The sequence below is a fragment of the Larimichthys crocea genome, chromosome XXII, assembly GCF_000972845.2.
Source record: "Larimichthys crocea isolate SSNF chromosome XXII, L_crocea_2.0, whole genome shotgun sequence".
NCBI lineage: Eukaryota > Metazoa > Chordata > Actinopteri > Sciaenidae > Larimichthys > Larimichthys crocea.
Window position 1 is genome coordinate 379,732 of NC_040032.1, and position 22,536 is coordinate 402,267.

Below are 22,536 nucleotides of genomic sequence, written 5' to 3' on the forward strand. Positions count from 1 at the left end.
GTATTTTCATAATTGATTTAGATTGTAATTACACCTGCATCAGACCACATGTTAGTTTGTTTACACTGTTGTGAGCCCTAAAATAATGAACGATAAAGAGAAGTGAGACTGTTGGACTGTTCAGCTTCAGTGCTCATTAGAAATTAAATTCCAGCCATTCACTCTGATTGTAATGCTGTTAATTCCTATTGTTTCACTTGTAATGAGGGTGTTGAGGTTTGTTGATTGTCCTTTTTGAGCATCTGAATCCATCAGACCACTTGTGAAATAAATTTTGAATATAAGTTTAATCTTTAAGGGGCAAGTTTTACAGAATAGAAGAGGGAAACCCAGAAAACATTTCTCCATAAAATATGAGCGGAGGGGGGACAGATGTACAACAGCAATAGAATAATGTAGTAATAATGATAATCATAATGATAATAGTATATGTAGAGGACGTCAAACAGGACCACAGCAGCATGCTCGACCAATCACTGATCACTGATCTAGGATGTGGCCATGATCCATGAGAACCTGAGAGACAAGAAAGCAGAAGAAGCTAAGTTAGTAACATGCACTGATGCAGAGAGGGAGAGAAGAGCTCAGTGCATCATGGGAAGTCCCCCAGCAGTCTAGTCCTATAGCAGCATAACTAAGAGATGATGTGAGCCAGCCCTAACTATAAGCTCTATAAAAAAGGAAAGTCTTAAGTCTACTCTTAAAAGTGTTGACCATGTCTGCCTCCTGAACCCAGAATGGTAGTTTGTTCCACAGAAGAGGAGCCTGATAGCTGAAGGTATGGGAGAAAAGTTACACACTGGGGAGAACAACAGGAATTCATAACCCATCCAACATCAAATCAAATATATAATCCTTCCATCAGGCCTTATTGTCAGGGGGCAGTATGAAAAATCCTGAAGCACATAAGCCTTGATTGTCTTCCAATAATCACTGATTACCTTCTCTGTAAGAAAGACACGTGCAGGCAGATAAGTCATTTCTAGGTAGATCACCTGATCAGCGTCCACACAGGCCTGTCCACCCCATCAAAGCTTTAATTACAGAGAATGACTGTGGTGACATAGGTCCCAGAGTGGAAGTGACAGTGTACTGTGATTCAAGTGTGTGTGCTCTGTACAACATCAATAATCAATAAAAGTGGAAAGTGGAAAAGTCTCTTCTCAAAGGCAAACAGATTAAGTGTTTATTTATTATGGAGTTGTGTTGGGTTGTGTACTGGGTCACATTATAATGAAACCTGACGTCCATTCACAAAACTCAAATAAGCACATTTAGGAGAAAAGTCTTATTAAAATCAGACATTAATCTTTTGCTGGCCAAAACTACAAAGAAATATTCTGAATGAATTGATGGATTTATGAATTGATCAGTGGTTGACACAAAACTCAAACTTTATTTATTTATATAGCACCTTTCATGCAGAACATGCAGCCCAAAGTGCTTCACAGAGCAAAAAGCAAAAGGAATAAATAAATAAATACATCTAAGTAGAAATTACTTCAAGTCCACAAACGTAAAAACTACAGCAATAAGAGAGTTCCTGTGGCAGCTGCATGGAGTAGACGCAACGCACACATGCTCCTGCTCGTTTCAAACTTTTTCACTCCCATTTATTTCACAACAAAGTATTGAAGAATGTGTGCAACTATTTTATTTCACTCACACCTACCTTAAAATGGCTTCAAAGAATGGCAAAGCCGGAAAAAAGGTTGACTTGTCGACTAGCTTAACGATGGAGGCTATCTTGGTGCTACTGGACCAGCACTGAGAGGCATTAGCTACAGACTTCAGGTCCTCTTTCAGCTTGCTGGAAACAAATGTAGAAGACCATGGCCAGAGTCTGAGTTTTCTCAAGCTTGTTTCAGAGGACCTGAGGATTCATTCTCAACGCTCTCAACCTTTCAATCAAAGCCCATTGCTTTTCGATCTGACCATAGAGACTCTAGCAGTTGCGTTTTGTTGCTGCAAGGACATTTCAGGGATTTTTTTTCTCATTAAATTTTTATTAATTTTTGATTTTTACAACCCCGGTGCATTGTCAATTACATTCATACCTTAATTAAAGCATCCATGCCTACCACCCAATCCGCAACAACAGTACAAGCACAGATACAAGTATCTCTCTCCTATCCCAGTAGTAGATCCGTTATATCAGATATCAAATTTGTCCATATTAAGATTGTGTTTTGTCCTGCATTGTTGACTCTTGCCGATGACAGTTCCAGGTAAACAATGTCCAAAAAGCTCCGAAGCCAATGAGTTTTTGATATATCATGAGGAGGTTTCCAGCGTTGAACCACGATTTTCTTGGCCGCAGTCATACCTGCCAGCCAAACCTTACGTGTCTTTTCCGTTAGAGAGAGGTTGGATTCATCATTCAGTAGATGTACAACAGGGTCCATAGGTAACTGAACTCCAGTCAGTTCTGTGATGGTACCAATCACCTTCTCCCAAAAATCAAAAATCCCTGGACATTCCCATACAACATGTGCAAAAGAGCCAACAGTTCCCTGGGGGCAGAAAGTGCAATAAGGGTCAGTAACCAACCCCATTTGGTGCCTGATTCTCGGTGTTATGTATGCTCTATGACAGAATTTTAAGTGTATATACTGATGATTTGGGTTTTTTGAAGCTCTGCCAACATTTCTCCAAATTGCCTCCCAGTCCAGTTCTTGATCCAAATCAGAAACATCCCTCTCCCAGGCTTTCATTCCTGAAGTGGGCATATAGCTCTCTGAATTTAATTTATTGTAAATATATGACACTATACGTCTAGGAGCATTCTGTATCCAATTTAGGACACAGTGTTCCTTTAATTCCGACCCCCAGGGAACCTTGTAGGCTTTACAGGCTGATCTTATCCTAAAATAGAAGAATAGAGAGTGTTTATCAATATTATATCGAGACACAAGTTCCTGAAAGCTAAGAATATCGCACGTCCCATTAATATCCTGAAGAGTTCTAATGCCCTTGCTCTCCCAATTCTTGTTAACAAACGGTTTCCCTCCTGATAAAAGGTGATTGTTATTCCATATCGGAGAAGAAGTACACCACACACTCTTTATCTTTAGGAATTTTCCCAGCGCTCGAAATACTTGAAGCGCATAGGTTAAGATTGGACCATATCGCAAAGCACATTTTTTAATAGACAGGCCTACCAGAAGAAAATCGTTCAGTCTCATTGGTGTTATTAATTCCTGTTCAATATTTTTCCATGCAGAAATTTTACTATCATCCATCCAGTAACTAAAGCTTTTCAATATAAATGCCCAGTGATATAGCCTAAAATTTGGACACGCCAGTCCCCCTTCCTTCTTACTATGTTGAAGAGCAGACCACTTAATACTGGGTCGTTTGCCATTCCACACATAACGTCGAAGTAGAGAATCCAATTTTTGCCAATATCCTGGTGGGGGTGCAAGGGGAATCATTGAGCTGACAAAATTAATGCGAGGCAAGATGTTCATTTTTATTACCGCTATTCGAGCCGGCACTGATGCCGGCAGGTGCCTCCATCTGTCAATATCCTCTTCCACCCTCTTCAAAGTTAACGCGTAGTTGGTGCTAGATATAGTTGATAACGAAGTGCTGATCTATAGAGAACCTCCTTCGTGACCTTAATCGAGGGAGGAATCAATATACTGCTTTGGTCTGTGTTAATCAGCATCAATGCCGATTTTGATAGATTAACCTTGTATCCCGACAAATACCCAAACCTCTCCAGCAACTCTAAGACACAGGGCAGAGTCCGTGAAACATCAGCCATGTACACGAATGTGTCATCTGCATATAGCGATATGGAGTGTGACGTTTCACCTATCGTGATAGGGGCAATCTGAGTGGACTTTCTGATCAGATGTGCAAGTGGCTCGATAGATAAAACGAAAATTAAAGACATTTTGTCACACCGCGGTGAGGTCAAGCTGGGTTTTTGTTATGTCTTGTCATTTCCTGTTTTATTTTGAAAGTTAACTCTCCTCTCGTTTCAGGTCACTTGCCCTTCCTCATGTGTCACCGGTCTGATTGTCTTCCCCGCCCTGATTGTTTCCACCTGTTCCCCATTACCCTGTGTATATATTGTCTGCGTCTCCCTTTGTCTTGTGCCAAAGTGTTTCGTCCTTCGTAGCGTGCACCAAAGCCTTTTTTCCACAGTCCATAGCCACAGCTCCTTAGCTCAAGTATCTTTTTGTTTTCTTCCTCGAATGAGTGATTTTCTGTTGTAATTCCTAGTCTAGCCTTTTGTTATTTTGTATCTAGTCTAGTGTGTTTTCAGCCTCGTTTTTGAGCGCCTTAAGTTGATGTTTCATAGCCTTTTTGTTTTTCCTCTTTATGAATGATTTTGATTTCGTTAATCTTTAATACTATTAGTCCTAGCTTTATTGTTCCTCGTTGAGAGTGATTCTGATTTTGTTATTTAGAATAGTTCAGAGTTTTTCCTCCTTGGAGTGATTTTTGTTTCCTTTAGTTTAGGGCCTTTTCATAGCCTCACTCAGTCGAGGATTTTCCCCGTCCTGAATAAAACAGCCTACTGCCTAACTCTGCATCTGAGTCCTCATTTGAGTCCCGGCCTGACACATTTCAGGGATTTTAAGGAAAGGAACTAAACATAAAGTGTCTCTGTACGCTGATGATCTTTTACTTTTTATATCAAACCTAGCCACCTCTTTACCTGTAATGCTATCCTTACTTACTCAATTTGGCCAGGTTTCAGGGTACAAACTAAATTTACACAAGAGCGAACTTTTCTTTACTTTTTGCTTTAAAATATACCAGCCTCCCTTTTAAGATTGTGGAAAACAAATTTGACTACCTTGGGGTTACAGTTACAAGGAAACACAAGTGCCTCTTTAAAGAAAACTTTTATACTCTACTAAATCACATGAAAGAGCGCTTGATGGACTGGTCACCCCCATCTACATCCCTGGTGGGCCGGATCAAATCTGCTAAAATGAACATTCTCCCTAAATTTTTGTATCTTTTTCAATCATTACCAATGTTCATTCCCAAATCTTTCTTTGACTCATTGGACTCAATCATATCGGCCTATATATAGAGGGGAAAGCGCCTTAGACTAAATAAAGTCCATCTTAAAAAATCCAAAAAAGATGGAGGTAAGGCGCTGCCTAATTTCCACCTTTACTACTGGGCCACTAATATACGGTGTATTACTTTCTGGTCACACAGTCTCGATCAACATGGGTGATGATGGAGTTAAGCTCTGTCCGAAATGTTTCCATTTTGGCTCTCCTTGGGTCCCCGCTCCCTCTCCCCCCAGGTAAATGGACTGATAGTCTGACGGCCTGGCACACAATGAGAATGCGGCCTCAGTTCAGGAGGCATTTTGGCTTTTATGATTTCTCTCTCTTTAGTCCTATTCTGTCTGAGTGGCACGGGAAGGGCATAGGAAAATTTAAAGATCTTTTCATTGGTAATTGTTTTGCATCATTCGCACAACTGTCTGGAAAGTTTAGTCTACTATACACTCATTTTTTCAGATACCTGCAGGCAAGACACTTTCTCCGTTCTCAGATGGCTAGTTTCCCTGAGGCGACCACCGCCGACATTTTATTTGGTCTGCATCCATCGCGCAAGGGGTTAATATTAGTAATAAATGACAGACTGATGGGTATAAAAATTAAAAGTGCTTGGGAGCAGGATTTAAACTTTCAACTGTCAAACTATGTATGGGATTCCATTATCAGGCTGGTAAATTTAACATCTCTCTGTGCACGTCACTGCCTGTTATAGTTTAAGGTGGTGCACAGGGCTCATATATCTAAAGCCAAATTATGTATAAATGTAAGAGAGGGAGGCCTCGCTGATCCATATGTTTTGGACTTGTCCAAGCCTGGAAAAAAACTGGAGAGATGTTTTCCAAACCTTGTCCCTTTCTTAATCTTGAGCTAGAACCCAACCCACTGATTGCCCTTTTCGGCACCACCGGTGAGGATGACACACGCCTCAGTCCAACCAAAACTGTCCTTTGCCTCGTTTTGGCTAGGCGTGCAATTCTATTGAGGTGGAGGGATGCTGCCCCGCCCACACACGCTCAGTAGTTAAGGGACATCATGCCCTGTCTAGACCTTGAAAAGATCCGTTATTCAGTTTGCGACTCGAGCAAGAAGTTCCAAAACGTGTGGGGACCTTTCTTGAAATACTTTGAGAACCTTCAGTCAAACTGAAGTATCTGCACCTCTTTCCTTTGTTTTGCTTCTTTTTCCGTTTCTGTCAGTTACAGAGTCTGTATCAGTCAATGTCGAAATACTCCTGCTTATTGCACTTACTTATTTACTTTTATTTATTTATTTATCCTGTTTGTTTGTTTGTTTGTTTTTATTATTTATTTATCTCATGGTTTGTAGGTTATGTTGATGTTGGATCACTCTGAAAAACGTGCAATGTATGATCCTGTATATGTGATGTGATACGTGTAAAATTCAATAAAAATATCTGAGAAAAAAAAAACTACAACAATAAAATAAAAACCACAGGATGAAAAGTAAAAAGAAAGGAGGCACAGCAGTGAATGGTGAGGCACCTTACATAAAAGCTAGGCTAAAAAGATATGTCTTAAGCTTTTTTTTTAAATGTCTACAGAGGTGCAGTTCCTCTCAAGACGCTTTTACACCTGATTTCATTCACACACACATTCATACACTGATGGCTTTGGCTGCCATGCAAGGTGCCAATTGCTCATCAGGTGTTGGAAGCTAATCATCATCATCTTGCCCATGCAGACCGGAGGAGCTGAGGATCGAACCACTGATCATACCTCTGTAGGTGATTTGTGTGTGTAAGAGCAGCTGACTTTTAAAATCACAATGATGATTTGAATACAGTTTCAGCAGCTTTTCTACATGATACAGATAAACGCTGAGGAAGGTCAGAATCATCGTCTTAAAAAAAAGATTTCAGAATCAAAATGCTTCAAGAATTCAAACTTTTGTTGAGTCTTGATTTGCTTTACATATAAAGAGAACAAAAGCAGCAGTGTTCTTTGGTGGTGTTCTTTAGCCTCATGGTGTTCTTGGCTCATCCTCTGAGTCAACACCAGCTTGTATTATTAATGTGTTGGCTCAGTTATTTAGGTCTTCAATCTGGTCTAGAACAAAGAAGAACAGAGCAACAGAACAGAGTAAAGACATTTCTGACAGAGTGATGGTCATATGACAGAACATCAGCATCTGCGTCGGAGAGTTTCTTTCAGTCCTTCTCGTGACAGTGTTCTTTGTCTCCTTAAAGGTTTGGAGATTTTTTCACTTTGAGTTGCGATTAAACTGTATTCATTTGATGTAGGCTGCCTTAAAACTGTGTTAGAACCATAATTAATTGAAGATGGTTAAGTCATTTTATTAGTATTTGATCTTACTGAGGGTCTGTCAGGTTTATAGTATGATAATATAATTATATATATAAAAGGTATGTGAACACTGTGGGTTTGGTAAAGGATTGAGAGGATGTGTGAGAGGACGTTATCTCTTTCGCTCCCTCCATCCACACCTCCACAGTATTTAAACATCTTGTGGTCATGATTTTGGGCAACACGGTGGTGCAGTGGTTAGCACTGTCACCTCACAGCAAGGTTCCTGGTTTGAGAAGCCAAAGACACTTTGGTTAATTAGTGACTCTAAATTGTCTGTAGGTGTGAATGTGAGTGTGAATGGTTGTTTGTCTCTCTGTGCCCTGTGATGAACTGGTGACTTGTCCAGGTGTACCCCACCTCTCACCTAAAGTCAGGTTTACAGGAAAGGGAGAGATAGATGAGCAGATGGTCATAATTTCTCTTCAGTGGACTTAATAAGTGGACCAAATATATAAAACCTTTTTTTTTATATTATTTAGTTTTATAAAGGGTACCTTCTGTCTCTAATTGAAGTAATTCTACAGTGATAACTAGGTTGCCATGGTGATCCTCCAGCATCATAGCAACAACCTCAGCACCGGGCACAGCTCCATGTCGGACCCTGTGGGCGCGCTGAGCCGGGCGGGTCACACTGCGGCGGCCGTTGTTCTCGGCTTCATTCTGGTCCTGGGCTTCATCGGTAACTTCCTCGTGCTCCTGGTGTTCTCGCGCTTCTCTCAGCTGCAGTCTCCCGTCAATCTGCTGTTGGTCAACATCAGCGCGAGCGACATGCTCGTCTGCATCTTCGGGACCCCGCTCAGCTTCGCGGCCAGCGTGCGCGGCAGGTGGCTCACCGGGTCGTACGGGTGCAGGTGGTACGGTTTCTCCAACGCGCTTTTCGGTGAGTGACCGATCGCTACAGGTCCTCTTTGAGGACGGTCAGGGGGCGTCTGAGTAAAAGAAGCAACATTCAGTACAAATACGCTGTTCAAGCAAGTATTAGAGTCAAAATATACTCACAGGATCAATAATTACCTTTTTCATCTCTTTACTATAATAATACATCATCAATTATTATTAAATAGATTATATTATATTATATTATTTAGAGTATATTATATATATTTATTAAATAAATATTACCATTTGCGGGTTGCTGGGAAAGATACATTTTCTGGATATATAACCTACATATGAATGTATGTACATATATGAAACATGTATAATTACTCTCTCTGTGGGTGTGTGTGTGTGTGTGTTGTGTGTGGTGTTATTATTCTGTAGTCTTTTTCTATGTTATTTTTATTTCTTTGGTATCGTTCATCTGTTTCCACGTCTTCACATACAGACACAGAAGAAAGACACACATACAGTACATACACATGATGTTATCATGAATATTGAACTAAGATCCTTGCCTCAGTACAACAATGTAAAAGTACTTCATTACAAGTAAAAGTATCAAAGAGTATCAAAACGGAAGCAAACATCATATCGACAATGGCCACTGTTAGTGTGTGTATAATATATTGTATTTTATATGAAAATGTGATTTAATGATCACACTCTGGGGAAACTGAGGTTATAAGAAATTACTCACAAGTAAGAAATAGTATAAAAAAGTCATGCTGAGGAAAGTCATGAAGTCTGCTGAAGAAAGTCATGAAGTCATGCTGATGAAAGTCATGAAGTCATGCTGATGAATGTCATGAAGTCATGCTGAAGAAGTCAGAGCAGTGAAAGAAGTCATGAAGTCATCGTGAAGAAAGTCATGAAGTCATGCTGAAGAAAGTCATGAAGTCATGCTGATGAAAGTCATGAATCATGCGGAAGAAGTCATGAAGTCATGCTGATGAAATCAGAAGTCATGCTGATGAAAGTCATGAAGTCATGCTGATGAAAGTCATGAAGTCACGCTGAAGAAAGTCATGAAGTCACGCTGATGAAAGTCATGAAGTCACGCTGATGAAAGTCATGAAGTCACGCTGAAGAAAGTCATGAAGTCACGCTGAAGAAAGCCATGAAGTCATGCTGAAGAAAGTCATGAAGTCATGCTGAAGAAAGTCATGAAGTCATGCTGAAGAAAGTCATGAAGTCATGCTGAAGAAAGTCATGAAGTCATGCTGATGAAAGTCATGAAGTCATGCTGATGAAAGTCATGAAGTCATGCTGAAGAAAGTCATGAAGTCATGCTGATAAGTCATGAAGTCATGCTGATGGAAAGTCATAGAATCATGCTGAGAAATCATGAAGTAATGCTGAAGAAAGTCATGAAGTCATGCTGAGGAAGTCATGGAAGTCAGTGCTGAAGAAAAGTCATGAAGTATGTCGTCTGATAAAGTCATGAAGTCATGCTGAGGGAAAGTCATGAAGTCATGCTGAAGAAAGTCATGAAGTCATGCTGAAGAAAGTCATGAAGTCATGCAGTGTTAAAGAGTGTGACAGCTGTTGAATGAAGGACCTGTGGTAGATCTCCTTCTTACATGGTGGGAGTAGCAGTCTGTTACCGAAGGAGCTGTTTAAGACCTCCACAGTCTCATGCAGGAGGTGAGAGGAGTTGTTCATGATGGATGTCAGCTTTGCTAACATCCTCCTCTCCCTACTTGCTAGTCCAGAGGACAGTCCAGGACAGAGCTGGACCTCTTGACCAGTTTGTTGAGTCTCTGTCTGTCCCTCTCTCAGACGATGCCATCACAGAGTCAGAAGGTTTTTAACAGAGTCCTGCAAACTCCAAAGGACTTCAGTCTCCTCAGTTAGTGGAGATGACTTTGACCCTTCTTGTACAGGACGTCTGTGTTGTTAGACCACTTCAGTTTGTTGTTGAGGTGATCACTCAGGTATTTGTACACTCCCACCATCTCCATATCCAATCCCTGTGGTCTGAGGCGTCTTCCTCCTGAAGTCCATCACCATCTGCTTCGTCTCGCCTCGACCTGATGTGAAGGTGGTTGAGATCTATAAAGACCCCCCTGTACTCCTGCTCATTTCCTTCTAATACACGTCCAACGGTGTACTTACATCCATACTTGTATTATATGTACATGTTATATACTGTGAGATAATCCCTAACAATACATCAGATTTATAGGTTGATTGTGTGGTGTGAAATGAGAAGTCAGTTTTCACTACAGCTGTCAGACAAATTCTTTCTGAAATGGAGTGGTGTTTGCTCCTAAGCTGTTCTTTACTTTATTACGATGTCCGTCTCTCTCTCAGGTATAGTGTCTCTGGTATCTCTCTCTCTGCTGTCCTTTGAGCGTTACTCTGTGGTGCTCTGCACGCAGCTAGAGTCCTCTCAGTACCAAAGGGCCAGACTCGCCATCGCCGCCTCATGGGTCTACTCGCTGGTCTGGACTCTGCCACCACTTCTGGGCTGGAGCAGGTGTGTGCTGCCCTCTCATTGGATCATTTGTTATTCATTCATAAAAACTAAGAAGTGAACAATTTAAAAGAAAATAACTGCAACTTTAAAGAGTTAGTCGGTATTTTTTTAAAAATTATTTTATTTAAATATTTTCTCATCTTGTCCTTTTGCACTGTACAGAATTTTAGTTTTCTTGCTGAAAACATATGTATTGTGGAGATTTGGCCTTCTATTCCGTAATTCATAAAAGTATAAATGTGAGCAAAAATATATACATACATGTTTCTCATACAACTTAATAATGCTAAATATGAAATCAGAGCATGTGTCGTGTGCTGTGGATGCAGCTATGGGCCGGAGGGTCCCGGGACCACCTGCTCGGTTCAGTGGCACCAGCGCTCTGCCACAGCTCGCTCCTACACCAGCTGTTTGTTCATCTTCTGCCTGCTCCTGCCGCTGCTGCTTATGATCTTCTGCTACGGGAGGATACTGCTGGCTCTGCGAGCGGCCCGACAGGTGACACAGCACACATGACCTTTGACCTCTGCGTAATGTTTGACGTCTAGCTCTGCCTCTCACAGTGTCTGTGAAAGCAGTGTGTGTGTCTGTAGGTCAGTAGGATCAACAGGTCGAGGGAAGGCCAGGTCCTTCTTATGGTTGTCTCCATGGTGACGGGCTATCTGTTGTGCTGGATGCCTTACGGTGTTGTTGCGATGCTCGCCTCCTTTGCACGCCCCGGTTTGGTGACGCCTGCTGCCAGTTTAATCCCCTCCCTGCTGGCGAAGACCAGCAGTGTCCTCAACCCCATTATTTATGTGCTGCTCAACCACCAGGTAACAGCAAACCCTGTAAATACATTTTATGAATGGCACTTTTCATCTACAGTTAACATCCTCTGTGTTTACATTTGACCTCTTGTGTACCATCAGTGGAGTAGGAAACATTTCCTGTCTCTGAGTCATTTTCAATTTGCTGCTTCCACCTCGTCTGTCTGTGTGCGTCTTTCAGTTCTCCAGGTGTTTCCTGTACATGATCAGGTGCAGCTCAGAAGCTCCACCCACCCCAGTCCACCACATAATGCGCAGCAGCAGAGCACTGTGGATTCATGACCCAAACGTGCCGACAGAGGAACAAAACGTGGAGCCTGCCACGTTCACATCCATAGAACCTGCAGCAGGTTCAGCAGCCTGTCCTGGTGCGGCTCAATGTGCAATGCAGAGGTCAAAGGTCATTTTAGTTCTGTGATCAGTTAAGGACCAGTGTGTGGTATTTAGTGTCATCTGGTGTGGTTGTGGATTGCGGCGTCCTTGTTTCTGAAACATTTTATACCACCTCAGATAAGATTATGCTTAGGCTAAGCATACACTACAGACCGTTCTCACAGTTTATTCCTAATACAATTATTTATTGTTGACTGTTGTCACTGTACAAAGGGAACTGGCACTAATAATGGATGTATGCACATGCATGACTGGACTAGGTAGCACACTATATTGAAACAAAAATAAATATGAAAGGCAAAACTCATTTCAAATTACATTTCAAGTATTTTCAGTGGTAGGATTTTGATAGTATTTGTAGGTGCCAGCTCATAGTTTGTGATAATTGGGTGCATGCCTTTACGAGTTTATTATTTTTCACATACGGGGACATGCGTCACATAGTGGGGTGTTACGTCAGCAGTAGTAATATCAGCTGTTCTTCACCTGGTGGGTTTTTTGTGTTTGAATGAACTGAGAGGGTGAGGGGGAAAGTCCTACTTTGCTGACCGCTTTGCTCCACTATGCTTTGTTTTGCTTAATATTATCTAAAAGTCAACAAGATGCATGGACATATTGAACATCATGAAATCGTCCGTTGTTTGTGTTTGACTTGAAATAAATATAGCCTACAAATGCAATGCGTTTCTGGAGCCGTGATTCATCGACCACCAGTGCGTCCGGCAGGTAAAAGTTTTTTTTCCCTACTTAGCCTCTCTGCGACTATAGTTTTTTGATCGTTTGGATAGTCGCTCAATAGTATTGTTTTTAAATGAATTTCTTTCAGTCTATTTCAGAGATCCCTCTATGTACCACTAGAGGGGGCGTGCACTTATGGTACATAAGTGCTATGAGTCCCATAGTTTGAGAAGCAGTGTTCTTAATCTTACACACTACACCTTTAAAACAGAAATGATTCCACTTTTTTCTCTATTTATTTGACAAACAAAAAACAATGCTGCAGGAATTTTAATTTTATTTTTAAATCATATTCTGCTTATACTATACTATACTATACTACTTATTCTACTATACCTATTTTATTGAAGGTCCAGTGTGTAGGATTTAGTGGCAACTAGCAGTTGCAGATTGCAACCAAATGAACACACTCACACCTCACACTCTCCTTCCAAACATGTAGGAAAACCTCTGGCTATGAAATCTACATAAAAGCAAAAGGCTGTATATAGGTCAGTGTTTTGTTTGTCTGTTCTGAGCAACTGTAAAAAAAAAAAAAAGAAAAAAGGCAGACTCCATGGAAGAGGACCCGCTCTCCATGTAGATATACAGACTTTATTTTATTTTACGAAAATGCAACAATTCTTATTTTCAGGTGATCACACATTCATGAAAACATACTGATAAATATTATATCCCATTCCTGCAAATAAATACTCCTAAATCTTACACACTGGATCTTTAATGTTGAATGTCTGTGTCAGTGTGTGTTTGCCCTCATTGTCAGGGTATAGCTGACTTGCATATCTATGTCAGCTGAATCAGCTGTAGCTCATTTTGTAGTCTAATCATATGGTCACATAGGTAGAGTTTAACATTTAATATCAGATTCAGCACTCTATCTACATGTTTCACTGTATGTGATATTTCTATAGCTCAATAAAGTCTGAAGTGTAACTGTTTTGTCAGAATAACTGGTGAACAAACTCCATTATAGAAATGTAACATTTAGGCTCTTTTTATTAATGTTCAACAATATACAACAATTAAAAAGCCTCAGTTCAGAGTAGCAACTTTAGATTCCTGATGAATGGTCGACACCAAAATAATTTATTAAGAAAATAAACATACGTCTTCAAAAATATACAGTCATTATGCTTCATGAACACTGACTGAACTCTCAGTAAGAGAAAGATTTGTTCACATTTGTGGTGAATAACAACAACTTACAGACATGTTGAAATACTTTCAGGTTTGAAGTGAGAGGACGCGTCAAAATTCAGTGTCATACTGTCGGTTCACTGTTAGAGTTGAGATATAAACTGCCCCGATGAAAACACTCCACCTGTGTACAGACATTAATACCGCACACGAGTCTTACAAACAGTTCACAAATATACATGGAACACTTCCTGTGAGATGTAAGAAATGCTGGGCTGGAAGTCCCGTGTTTAAGAAGCATCCGTACGGTGGAACAGCGAAGACGGGATTACGACATTTTTCCTCTTTCGTTTAACTAGGGTGTGGAATCTCTGTTGCTTTTGAACTCTGAGGAAAGAAAAGACATAATGTTCACTTCAGATAGGGAATATTAACAAGACAGAGAGAGGAGATCAGGAAAACATCTGTAAATGAAGTTATGTGCAGGTCTGGAACTGAGGTGACTAATAAAAGATGGATTTATGGAGACACCAACGAGAAACTGCAAGAACTGACTTCTGTGGCAGTTTGTTTTCTCCATCATGTTTCCAGTGGAGACTGAGTAAAGACAACACTGAGGAAGGTTCAGGAGACTTTGACACTTATCGAACTCCATCACCACTCTCACTGCAGAGCTTCTGTGCACAGTAACCGCTGCTAAACAAATGTACACCAGGCAAAATAGAAGTGATCTGGATACTATTCAAACAGTTCAGTATGACATGACCATGTTCCATACATGCCATGTTGATGACATCTGAAATCAAGACCTATACCATCAGTATTTAAGGCGGTGTTACTGTTAGCATTAAGGTAGCTCAGTTTCAGTGTGAAAACCAAAACAAAAATCTTGATTTCATATTAATTAAACCTTTCTGTTGATTTAACAATGCAATTCAAAATAACATCTGAGTTGAGTTGTGATTGTTGCTAAAACATCTGTTACACTCTGCTGTAAACTCTGGTGAACAGCTTTTCCAGTATCTTTCAGTGGAGTCTGGTTCTTCCTCAGATCACTTTCAGTGACCTCACCTGTGAGTAGTTGAATGGAGATGCCATGGGATCTGGTTTTGTGTAGTCGGGCGGGTTGGCGTGGGGGTCGTAGCCCAGGCGAGCGAGCATCGGGGCGATTTCAGCCATGTCGCTCAACACGTCAGAGGGGATGTGCCCGACCCACTTGGAAAGTGCATCTGTGTTCACTGGCTTCATCACCTGGTCTGTGGAGCGCTCCACCCTGCACACACAGTCAAAACACAAGGTCAGTCTAACATGACCGGAGCCTCCTTTCCAGCACCCTGGAATCAACTGTCCTGGGGAGGCATACGGGCGAGACTTCCTCCAAGTCTTCAAGCTCGGGGAAGCCTGAAGACACAGGGAACGTATTGGTTTGGGTTCAGGAGTTATTCAAAGTACTCTTTCCCCTACCCAACAATATCTCCAGTCACAGCTTCCTGAAGTCAACCGAAAGTTTTTCTCCATAGCCTCAGATAATTCAGAACCACAACATTCCACATGCTGTGATAATTTAATTTCTGAAGAGCTTACAAAACATTTGTGTGACTAATATTTCGCCAACCACTAAGGGCGCTAATCCTCTCGAAATGTGGCCTCATTCCATCAACGCCAGGTTTGGGTTTTGCAACGGGAAGCAGCCAGATTGCGGTCAAATCCCCTGAGCTTGTGCTCCACCTGAATCACACACAGCACAGACACAAATGATCTGTCTGTGAGCATGCGTTCTGCTGTATGACCTGTGTGAGTTTTTATGGCCGATTATAAAATATCCTTAAATGGGCTGTTTTCGGACATTTAATGTATCAATATAAAACAAAGGGATGAAGTATTTCCCAGCATGATTACATATGATTACACATGTAGAGCTGTGGAAAAGGCTTTGAATGAATACAGTTATCTTTTATTCTCAGAAAAGGTGTTTTCATAGGTGCATCGAAAAAGCAGAGCAGCTGACTGAAGGATTTTTAAATTGAATTTAATGAAATAACTTTTAGTTAACTAGCCGACATGATAGAAAAGGTTATTTTCAGCTTCTAAAATACGCCGTGATGATACAAACCTTTTCAAAACATTAAAGGTTTCATCAGGGTTTTTTTTATGAGAAATCCAATTTATAACAGACAAGCTAAAACGATGAGTCAGCTTCCAAGGAAAAACAATTCTGATGACTGATTCATTGCATTAGTCAGCAAAACATCACTGGTTCTCTGGTTTTTGTTCTAGTCTAGTCTTTTAGATAGTTGGTCAGACAAAACAATGTTGTTTGAATATTCCAGAATCAGTATCTGACATTTTAGAGACTGAATTATTCAAATAATCATCAGATAAATTAAACCATTATGTTTAATGATAATGATTAATGTTATTAATTAATGCAAAATGCTTTTATATCCACACATGCCGCAGGTCTTCTTGTTGGCAATGTCTACAATGTTCTACAAATTAAACACTAGCACTAGATGAACCTTTAGTTTCTTCTTCATGTCAGAAAGGATGACGGTGAAATATGATGAGAGTTGCACTACGCAACTACAGCGCTAGGAAGGAGAGTCAGTTGAGGGAAGTGCATCAGAAAATAAGAATTGGACTGCACTGTGTGAGGATACGAAGCCCAGGGTGTAACAGTAGTCCTGGAATGCCCCCGAACCTGAACTCTGACCCCTCCTGTGGACAGGACGAGGGAAGATAGAATTTCTTTTAGCTCGATCAATAAGTTTTAAATGACCTCCTCACTTTACCCACATCCTGTCACATAACACAAGACAAAAGACATGGAAATAATAAAGCCTTGAAGAAAGTACTAGCACATGTAAATCACTACAACCAGCTCCCGAGCACTTCATGTGTATATGATGATATTATTGTAGACATGAGAGCTGCATTCACACTGCACAGGTGTAAGCACAGCCTGGCAGCTCCTGAACATCTTTTGTTGACTGGCTGACAGACATGTGGGAGATGTGAGGATCACAGCTGCCTTTTAGCACCCTGAAGAAAAAGAAGACACCTTTTATCCTGAAATGAACTCCTCAAAGCCAGGAAGGTGGCAATTCACAGGAAGAGGAATTATGGTGAATAAAACACACTGACAGATGAATACAGAGGACAGTGGAATGAGGTTGGTCAGTCAGAGTCATTTCTGCTGTGTGATTTAAAACCAGGAACAGTAACTTGCAGGGGATACTGTGCAAGTTACTGTTCAACTGTATACGTACTAAAGAAAGATTTACCAGCCTTTAAAAACCGGTTAGCTCATTTTGGAAATGCTGATTATTCAGCATATTTGTAAAGCTAATCAGCATTTATATTGGGGAGACAATAACTGTACTGCAGTGACCCTAGGATGCCACGAAAGCCGATCTGAAACAACTGACAGTGACACCTTTATTTGATAGGACAGCTGAAGATGGAGAGGAAAGCGGGGAGAGCTAAGCTGAACCTGGACCACAGAGGTAAGGACTATGAGGCGCCACCAGGTGCCTATGGTTTAATTTCTTATGAAAATAAAAAATGTCCTCTAGGCCTGTGTATATGTCTTAGTATAAGGCTGTTTCAGACCTGGAATCAGCTACATATCTTTGTGGGTATAAAGCCGTGCAGATAGATTCAGTTTAGTGTGCTGAGGTTTAGAGATGCACATATCTGAAATTTCTGCCACCACCACAAGAGAAGTGAATGGAATTTCAACATGCAGTAAATCAGAAAAACTTCAAACCTCTGCATGGCTCAATACCACTGAAGCAAAGAAGCCAACTTGGGGCTCACACGCAGACTTCAAATACTCACTTAGACAGAGACACGCCACCAGCTTTGCCTATCAGCTCCTCATGGTGCAACACTGATGGGTCCCACTGCAGCTCTAGGAACTGAAGCAACTTCCTCATTTCCTCCTCTGCGTGGAGGACCAGCTGCTCATAGCGCACAGGCAAACATCTGGACTCCCCGGCCGCCTGGCACTGGCTGTACATGGTCTCCACTGCGCTGCTCCACTTGGTCAGACAGTCCCTGTAGCTGTTCAGGTCAAAGCCAGAGATGGTCACCTGTGAATGGAGGTATAGACATAAACACAGGAGACCAGTCCAGACCAGAGCCCAGACAGAGAGTAAAGACAAAATGAAAAATTCAGTGGTTACAATCTGGCACAGAGTGGTTTGGAGGAAGTTTATCTGCCTGTAGCCCTGATAAGAGAATAAACCCAGCGTACCTTGCGTGAGATCATGGAGTGGACGGTTGCCCGTCCGTCTCGTAGCATGAGCACAAACTTGGCTTTGGGGAAGATGCGTGACAGATATGAGAGAGACTTCAAGGCGAACGGGTCCTTGTTGCAAAGGCGAAGTGCAGGCTCCCCGTGACCGACTATCACCTGAAACACGTCAATTACAGCCATGAGTACACATTTATTAAAGAGGGTTAACGTTAGACTGGTTAGAACTCAGGCTACTGAGACATTTGGATACATGACCTTGTTTAAAGCACCAGTTTGCAACTGATCAGCTTACCTCCAACAGGAATGCTCGCACGGCTGAATCCAACACCAGGTCCGTGACGCCAGCCTCGTCCAGTCGTATCCTCTCCTTCACGGAGCGGCTCCAGGTGGCCCGCATGGCCAAGAGGCGGGGAATCACACGGGTCTCTTCCCCACACCGCACATGACCGTGGGCATCCAGCATGACGCGCATCAGCGTAGTGCCACTCCGGGGAAATCCGCCAATGAAGATGAGGGGTGTGTCTTCAGGGAAGTGTTCAGTCAGAGATAAGCTCTGATTGGTTGAGCCCAGGTTGAGCTCCATCCAGCGGTACCGATGGCTTTTTGGAGGGCACTCTATCCCGCTCATGCCCAGGTAGAGCAGGGAGGCTGAGCAGAGGAGCACGCAGCCCAGCAGTAGGTTCGATCTGGTGTTCCTCATAGTGGCTAAAAATGTATCAGCTTCTTAAATTTCAGATTAGTTCAAGACGCAACTACGCGCTGACAGTCTGGATGAAAAGAGGACTGTGAGAAAGACAAGAAGAAGGCCTGACAGAGGCCTGACAGAGGCCAGGACGGTGAGGTCTGTGCCCGATATTCAGGTATGGGCTGGGCAGCCTCCTCAGTCTTCTGCAGCTCCTCAGCCCTGGTGTTGGAGTGCAGGATCCAGGCCTGCTGCGCTCCACAGCCAGCCACGTTCCTTATCCATTGTTCCTACCTAAAACACAAGAGGAGCACGTCATGCACCTCAGCAAGAACTGAACCAGAATCAGTTTACAACCAAATACACAGTGCTTTCTTGTAAACTATGCTGTAGTTTGAGATGAGATCTTTGCACAGAAACACAAAACATATTTGAACATTTCCATGAAATGCCCAAACTGCCGCTGCCCTGGATGAGTGAACTGTTATCAGCAGGCAGGTTTCAGAGGGCGCTGAAATGGATCCAGATTCTGGTCTCAGAGCAGATATTTATTTTGCATCCTTCCTCTGGGGAGCTGCTGACTGTTAGCGTTCACTGCGGCACGTAACGCAGACACGCTTTCAGGCAGTTTATCTGAAGCCACTAATTACAGTTCCTCATGTTTTTATTCTCTCTGGCAGCTTCTGCCACACAGAAACGCAAAGCCATTTGTTTAGCATGAGGTTACTATTGACCCAGCCTGCAACTTCCCTGTTTCTCTTCTGCAATGTACACACAAGTTTCACCAGAGTAAGCTCGCCTCTAATTCCTCTTTTTAGCAAACAGCAAAAACACAAGCTTACAAGAAGGACTGAATTCAGCTTAATATTCATTTCAATAACTAATGTTTGATTTACTTTTAAAACCACATGACCTGTTAGCCCTGAAACCTAAACAGCAGCTTTACTTCTTACAAAGAAAACATGGAATATATATCTAAGAGGTATTTCGGGATCTGTTTTTCAGACTCTATGTACAGGGAGCCTAACATCTGGATGCCACGCTGGGAACACTGCTGGAGTAGCTTTCCTGTAAAATTCAGCCTGATAATCAAAGCAGAAAAGGAAATGAGGATATGGAGGCTGGGATACTTAAGTGCTGCCTTAAGCCATGTTAAATCCAGCAGTATCTGCAAGCTTTACATGCTGTTTGAACACATTTCCATGCAGAGGTTAAGACACTTGGAGTTTGCAGAGAATTAGGCCAGAGGTTTAAGACGTGCAGTGCTGCTTTTACTCTTTAAGTGTCGGCTCACCCGACTTATGAAAATCAGATTGTATCACTTTAAGGCTGAAACTAACAACTACCGTATTTTCATTATCTATTCATTTTGATTAATCAGCAGCCAAATGTTAGAAAGTAATGTAAAATAAAGCCAAAGGTGACATACATATACAGTTCACCTCACATAAGATCATTCAGAAGCTGGAAACAAATGATAAACTGATCGATCGATCAGTCAGTACAGTTCATGATTACTTTTCTGTCCATCCATTATACACTTAGTTGCTCTGACTCTATCTCACCTACCTTCAGTGTTCAGTGAACTGAATTCATGGTTATACTCCTGTCATAATCCTACTGAATGTTCTCGAATCGACTTTTTTTTGGAAGACAGCAGTTCTGATGAAAGACTGTGAGAACAGTGAGACACTGTTTGTAGTCCATCATGTATTTTACGGTGTGAGAATTACAAACTAAACTCTGTTCACCCTCATTGTTCTGGAGCAGACAGATATGTGGAACCATGGCCAACTAAACCTAAACTATCAGGCCTGCTAGACATTACAATTTCTGTCATGAAGTGGTTTATGCAAAGACTAGCAGTGGTTACGTACTCAGGGACTGTGGGGACTGGCCCTGAAAAGGCCACTACGTTCTCTGAACAGGGACAGGCAAACAGAGCTATAATAAACAGAAGACAGTGACCTGTGATCACAGCCGGCATTGGTGGTTGAGGTGGCTGGCACGAAGGCAGCAAACTGACATATTTGAGCAGAAGGTTGTCAGGAAAAACCAAAGCCAGTGTCACTTACAGTTCACAGGAGGGAACACTGACTTCCTGCCAGAGAGAAGGTCTGACAGGGAGGATTCCTCCTACATCCACCCTCAACTCACGTTTAAGTTTCCTTGGATACTTTCCACTGAAATAATTCGACATGTCCATGTACCGTTGTATGAGCTTTCTTTATTCTACGCTGCAATGACAATTTCCCCTCAGTGGCAAGAATAGGTCAACGGCAGCTGCTTCATCATCAACAATTGCTGCCTTTTTGATGCATTGTACAGATGTAGTGATCCAGATGTGTGACCCAGCTGCAGATCTTTGACCTGCAGGTTGTCAAGAAATCTAAAGCCTCCTTGTTCCTCACAGGAGGGGGCAAGGACACGGACTTCCTGCTGAAAGGAAAGGCTGAGATGGAGCGGAACTTGTACGTGTTCCCTTTACTCTGTCATAGACATGTACATTATTGGACATGTTTGATTGAACTGTCTCTACTGAATGATGCGTTCATGTATTATTATGCTTCCTGTGTGTAGGGGGGCCTCTCAGTCTTTTTTTTTTTTTGGCGCCTTGCACAAAATATGTGACGAACCAGGTGCGTATTAGTGAGAATCAAATCAAAGCTCTCGCCGCAGTGTGTGTGTGTAAAATAGGATTATTCCACGGCTGCAGAGCGAAGGCCCAGCAGCCACGAACATCTGGCCTGGCTTACTGTTTCATCTTGCCTGTAAAATATGCACCCGAGGCAGGCGACCACCAGGTGAATGACCTGCTATCAGTCCAACACACCGTGACAGAGCAGTCGCCACCTACACACCACCAGAACCAGCAGAAAAGGCTGTCAGGGTGTTATTTCATCGTCTGTGTGTTGTGTGAATAGGTTCATCTAGCTGTCTACAGGTAACACGCGTCGTAAATATACGAGACCCGTTAAAAATGGTGTTCACTCACCAGCGTCCGTGAAAAAACACACACATGAACCCTGAAAGCAGCAGCTCCTCTATCCACAGTGTACAGGCTACCGGCGGAGCTGAATACGGTGATGTCTACGCCATTTAATATTTTAAAGAACACATATTTACCAATATTTACATAACGTCTCGTTGCTGGCTCTCGACGTAACTTCGCACCGGGAGAAGTCGAGCTGTAGCTACCGCTCAGGGAGAAAAAGAGAACCCGTGAGCACGAGCGCAGCCAGGCAGAGAAAGCTGAGCGCTGATTGGTCGGTGGCAGGTCTGAATACTAAAAGACATCTGCTTGGGAGATTCCTATTGGTGGAGCTGTTAAAGGGCAATTCCGCCGCAGTGACAAACCAATGTTTTTTTCGCACTCGAGGCTAAAATGACTTTACTTTATCGATCGGTGTGCTCTTAGTGAAAGCCCACGGGGGAAATGTAATCACAGTGTGGGATTTAGGTGAGGTTAAACCCGCCTCATTTCATTTAGCCACCTTTTTTATTAGTGTAACCTCTGTAGATCTTCATGATGGATGTCCTCCTGACCAAATTACATTATTATCATTATTCAGCATGTTAAATAACAATAAATAACACATTAAATAACCACTGACATATAATACATGTAATATAAGTAATGAGACACATCAACAATCAATGTTATTACAACGTTTGAAATAGTGCGAATATTAACCTGATAGAAAAGTAAAACATTTTTCTGAGAAAGACTTTTCCATCATACTGACTACAGTTATTATTATACACTATTAGCTTGATTTAGGTCAA

At 41.9% G+C, this 22,536-nt stretch overlaps 2 protein-coding genes across 4 annotated transcripts; one reads left to right on the plus strand and one right to left on the minus strand.

Annotated features, from left to right (window-relative positions):
• Window positions 1–7,117: 7,117 nt before the first annotated feature.
• LOC109136807 (pinopsin-like) lies at window positions 7,118–12,588 on the plus strand. Its single transcript, XM_027273300.1, has 6 exons — window positions 7,118–7,245; window positions 7,891–8,246; window positions 10,562–10,727; window positions 11,057–11,225; window positions 11,321–11,542; window positions 11,718–12,588. The coding sequence occupies exons 2-6, from the start codon at window positions 7,907–7,909 to the stop codon at window positions 11,952–11,954; spliced, it is 1,134 nt and encodes a 377-aa protein (XP_027129101.1). The 5' UTR covers window positions 7,118–7,245; window positions 7,891–7,906; the 3' UTR covers window positions 11,955–12,588.
• A 1,052-nt stretch (window positions 12,589–13,640) lies between these two features.
• On the minus strand, window positions 13,641–22,001 carry LOC113744380 (protein-tyrosine sulfotransferase 1-like). 3 transcript variants are annotated; one of them, XM_027273770.1, is made up of 6 exons: window positions 21,877–22,001; window positions 18,361–19,044; window positions 18,066–18,224; window positions 17,648–17,901; window positions 14,879–15,080; window positions 13,641–14,194 (listed from the first exon to the last, which is right to left on the minus strand). In XM_027273770.1, the coding sequence occupies exons 2-6, from the start codon at window positions 18,766–18,768 to the stop codon at window positions 14,159–14,161; spliced, it is 1,059 nt and encodes a 352-aa protein (XP_027129571.1). In that variant the 5' UTR covers window positions 18,769–19,044; window positions 21,877–22,001; the 3' UTR covers window positions 13,641–14,158. The 3 variants fall into 3 exon arrangements, with proteins under 3 accessions (XP_027129571.1, XP_027129569.1, XP_027129570.1); XM_027273768.1 differs by having other exon boundaries at window positions 14,107–14,194; window positions 21,746–21,987; XM_027273769.1 differs by having other exon boundaries at window positions 14,107–14,194; window positions 21,887–21,982.
• Window positions 22,002–22,536: the final 535 nt, after the last annotated feature.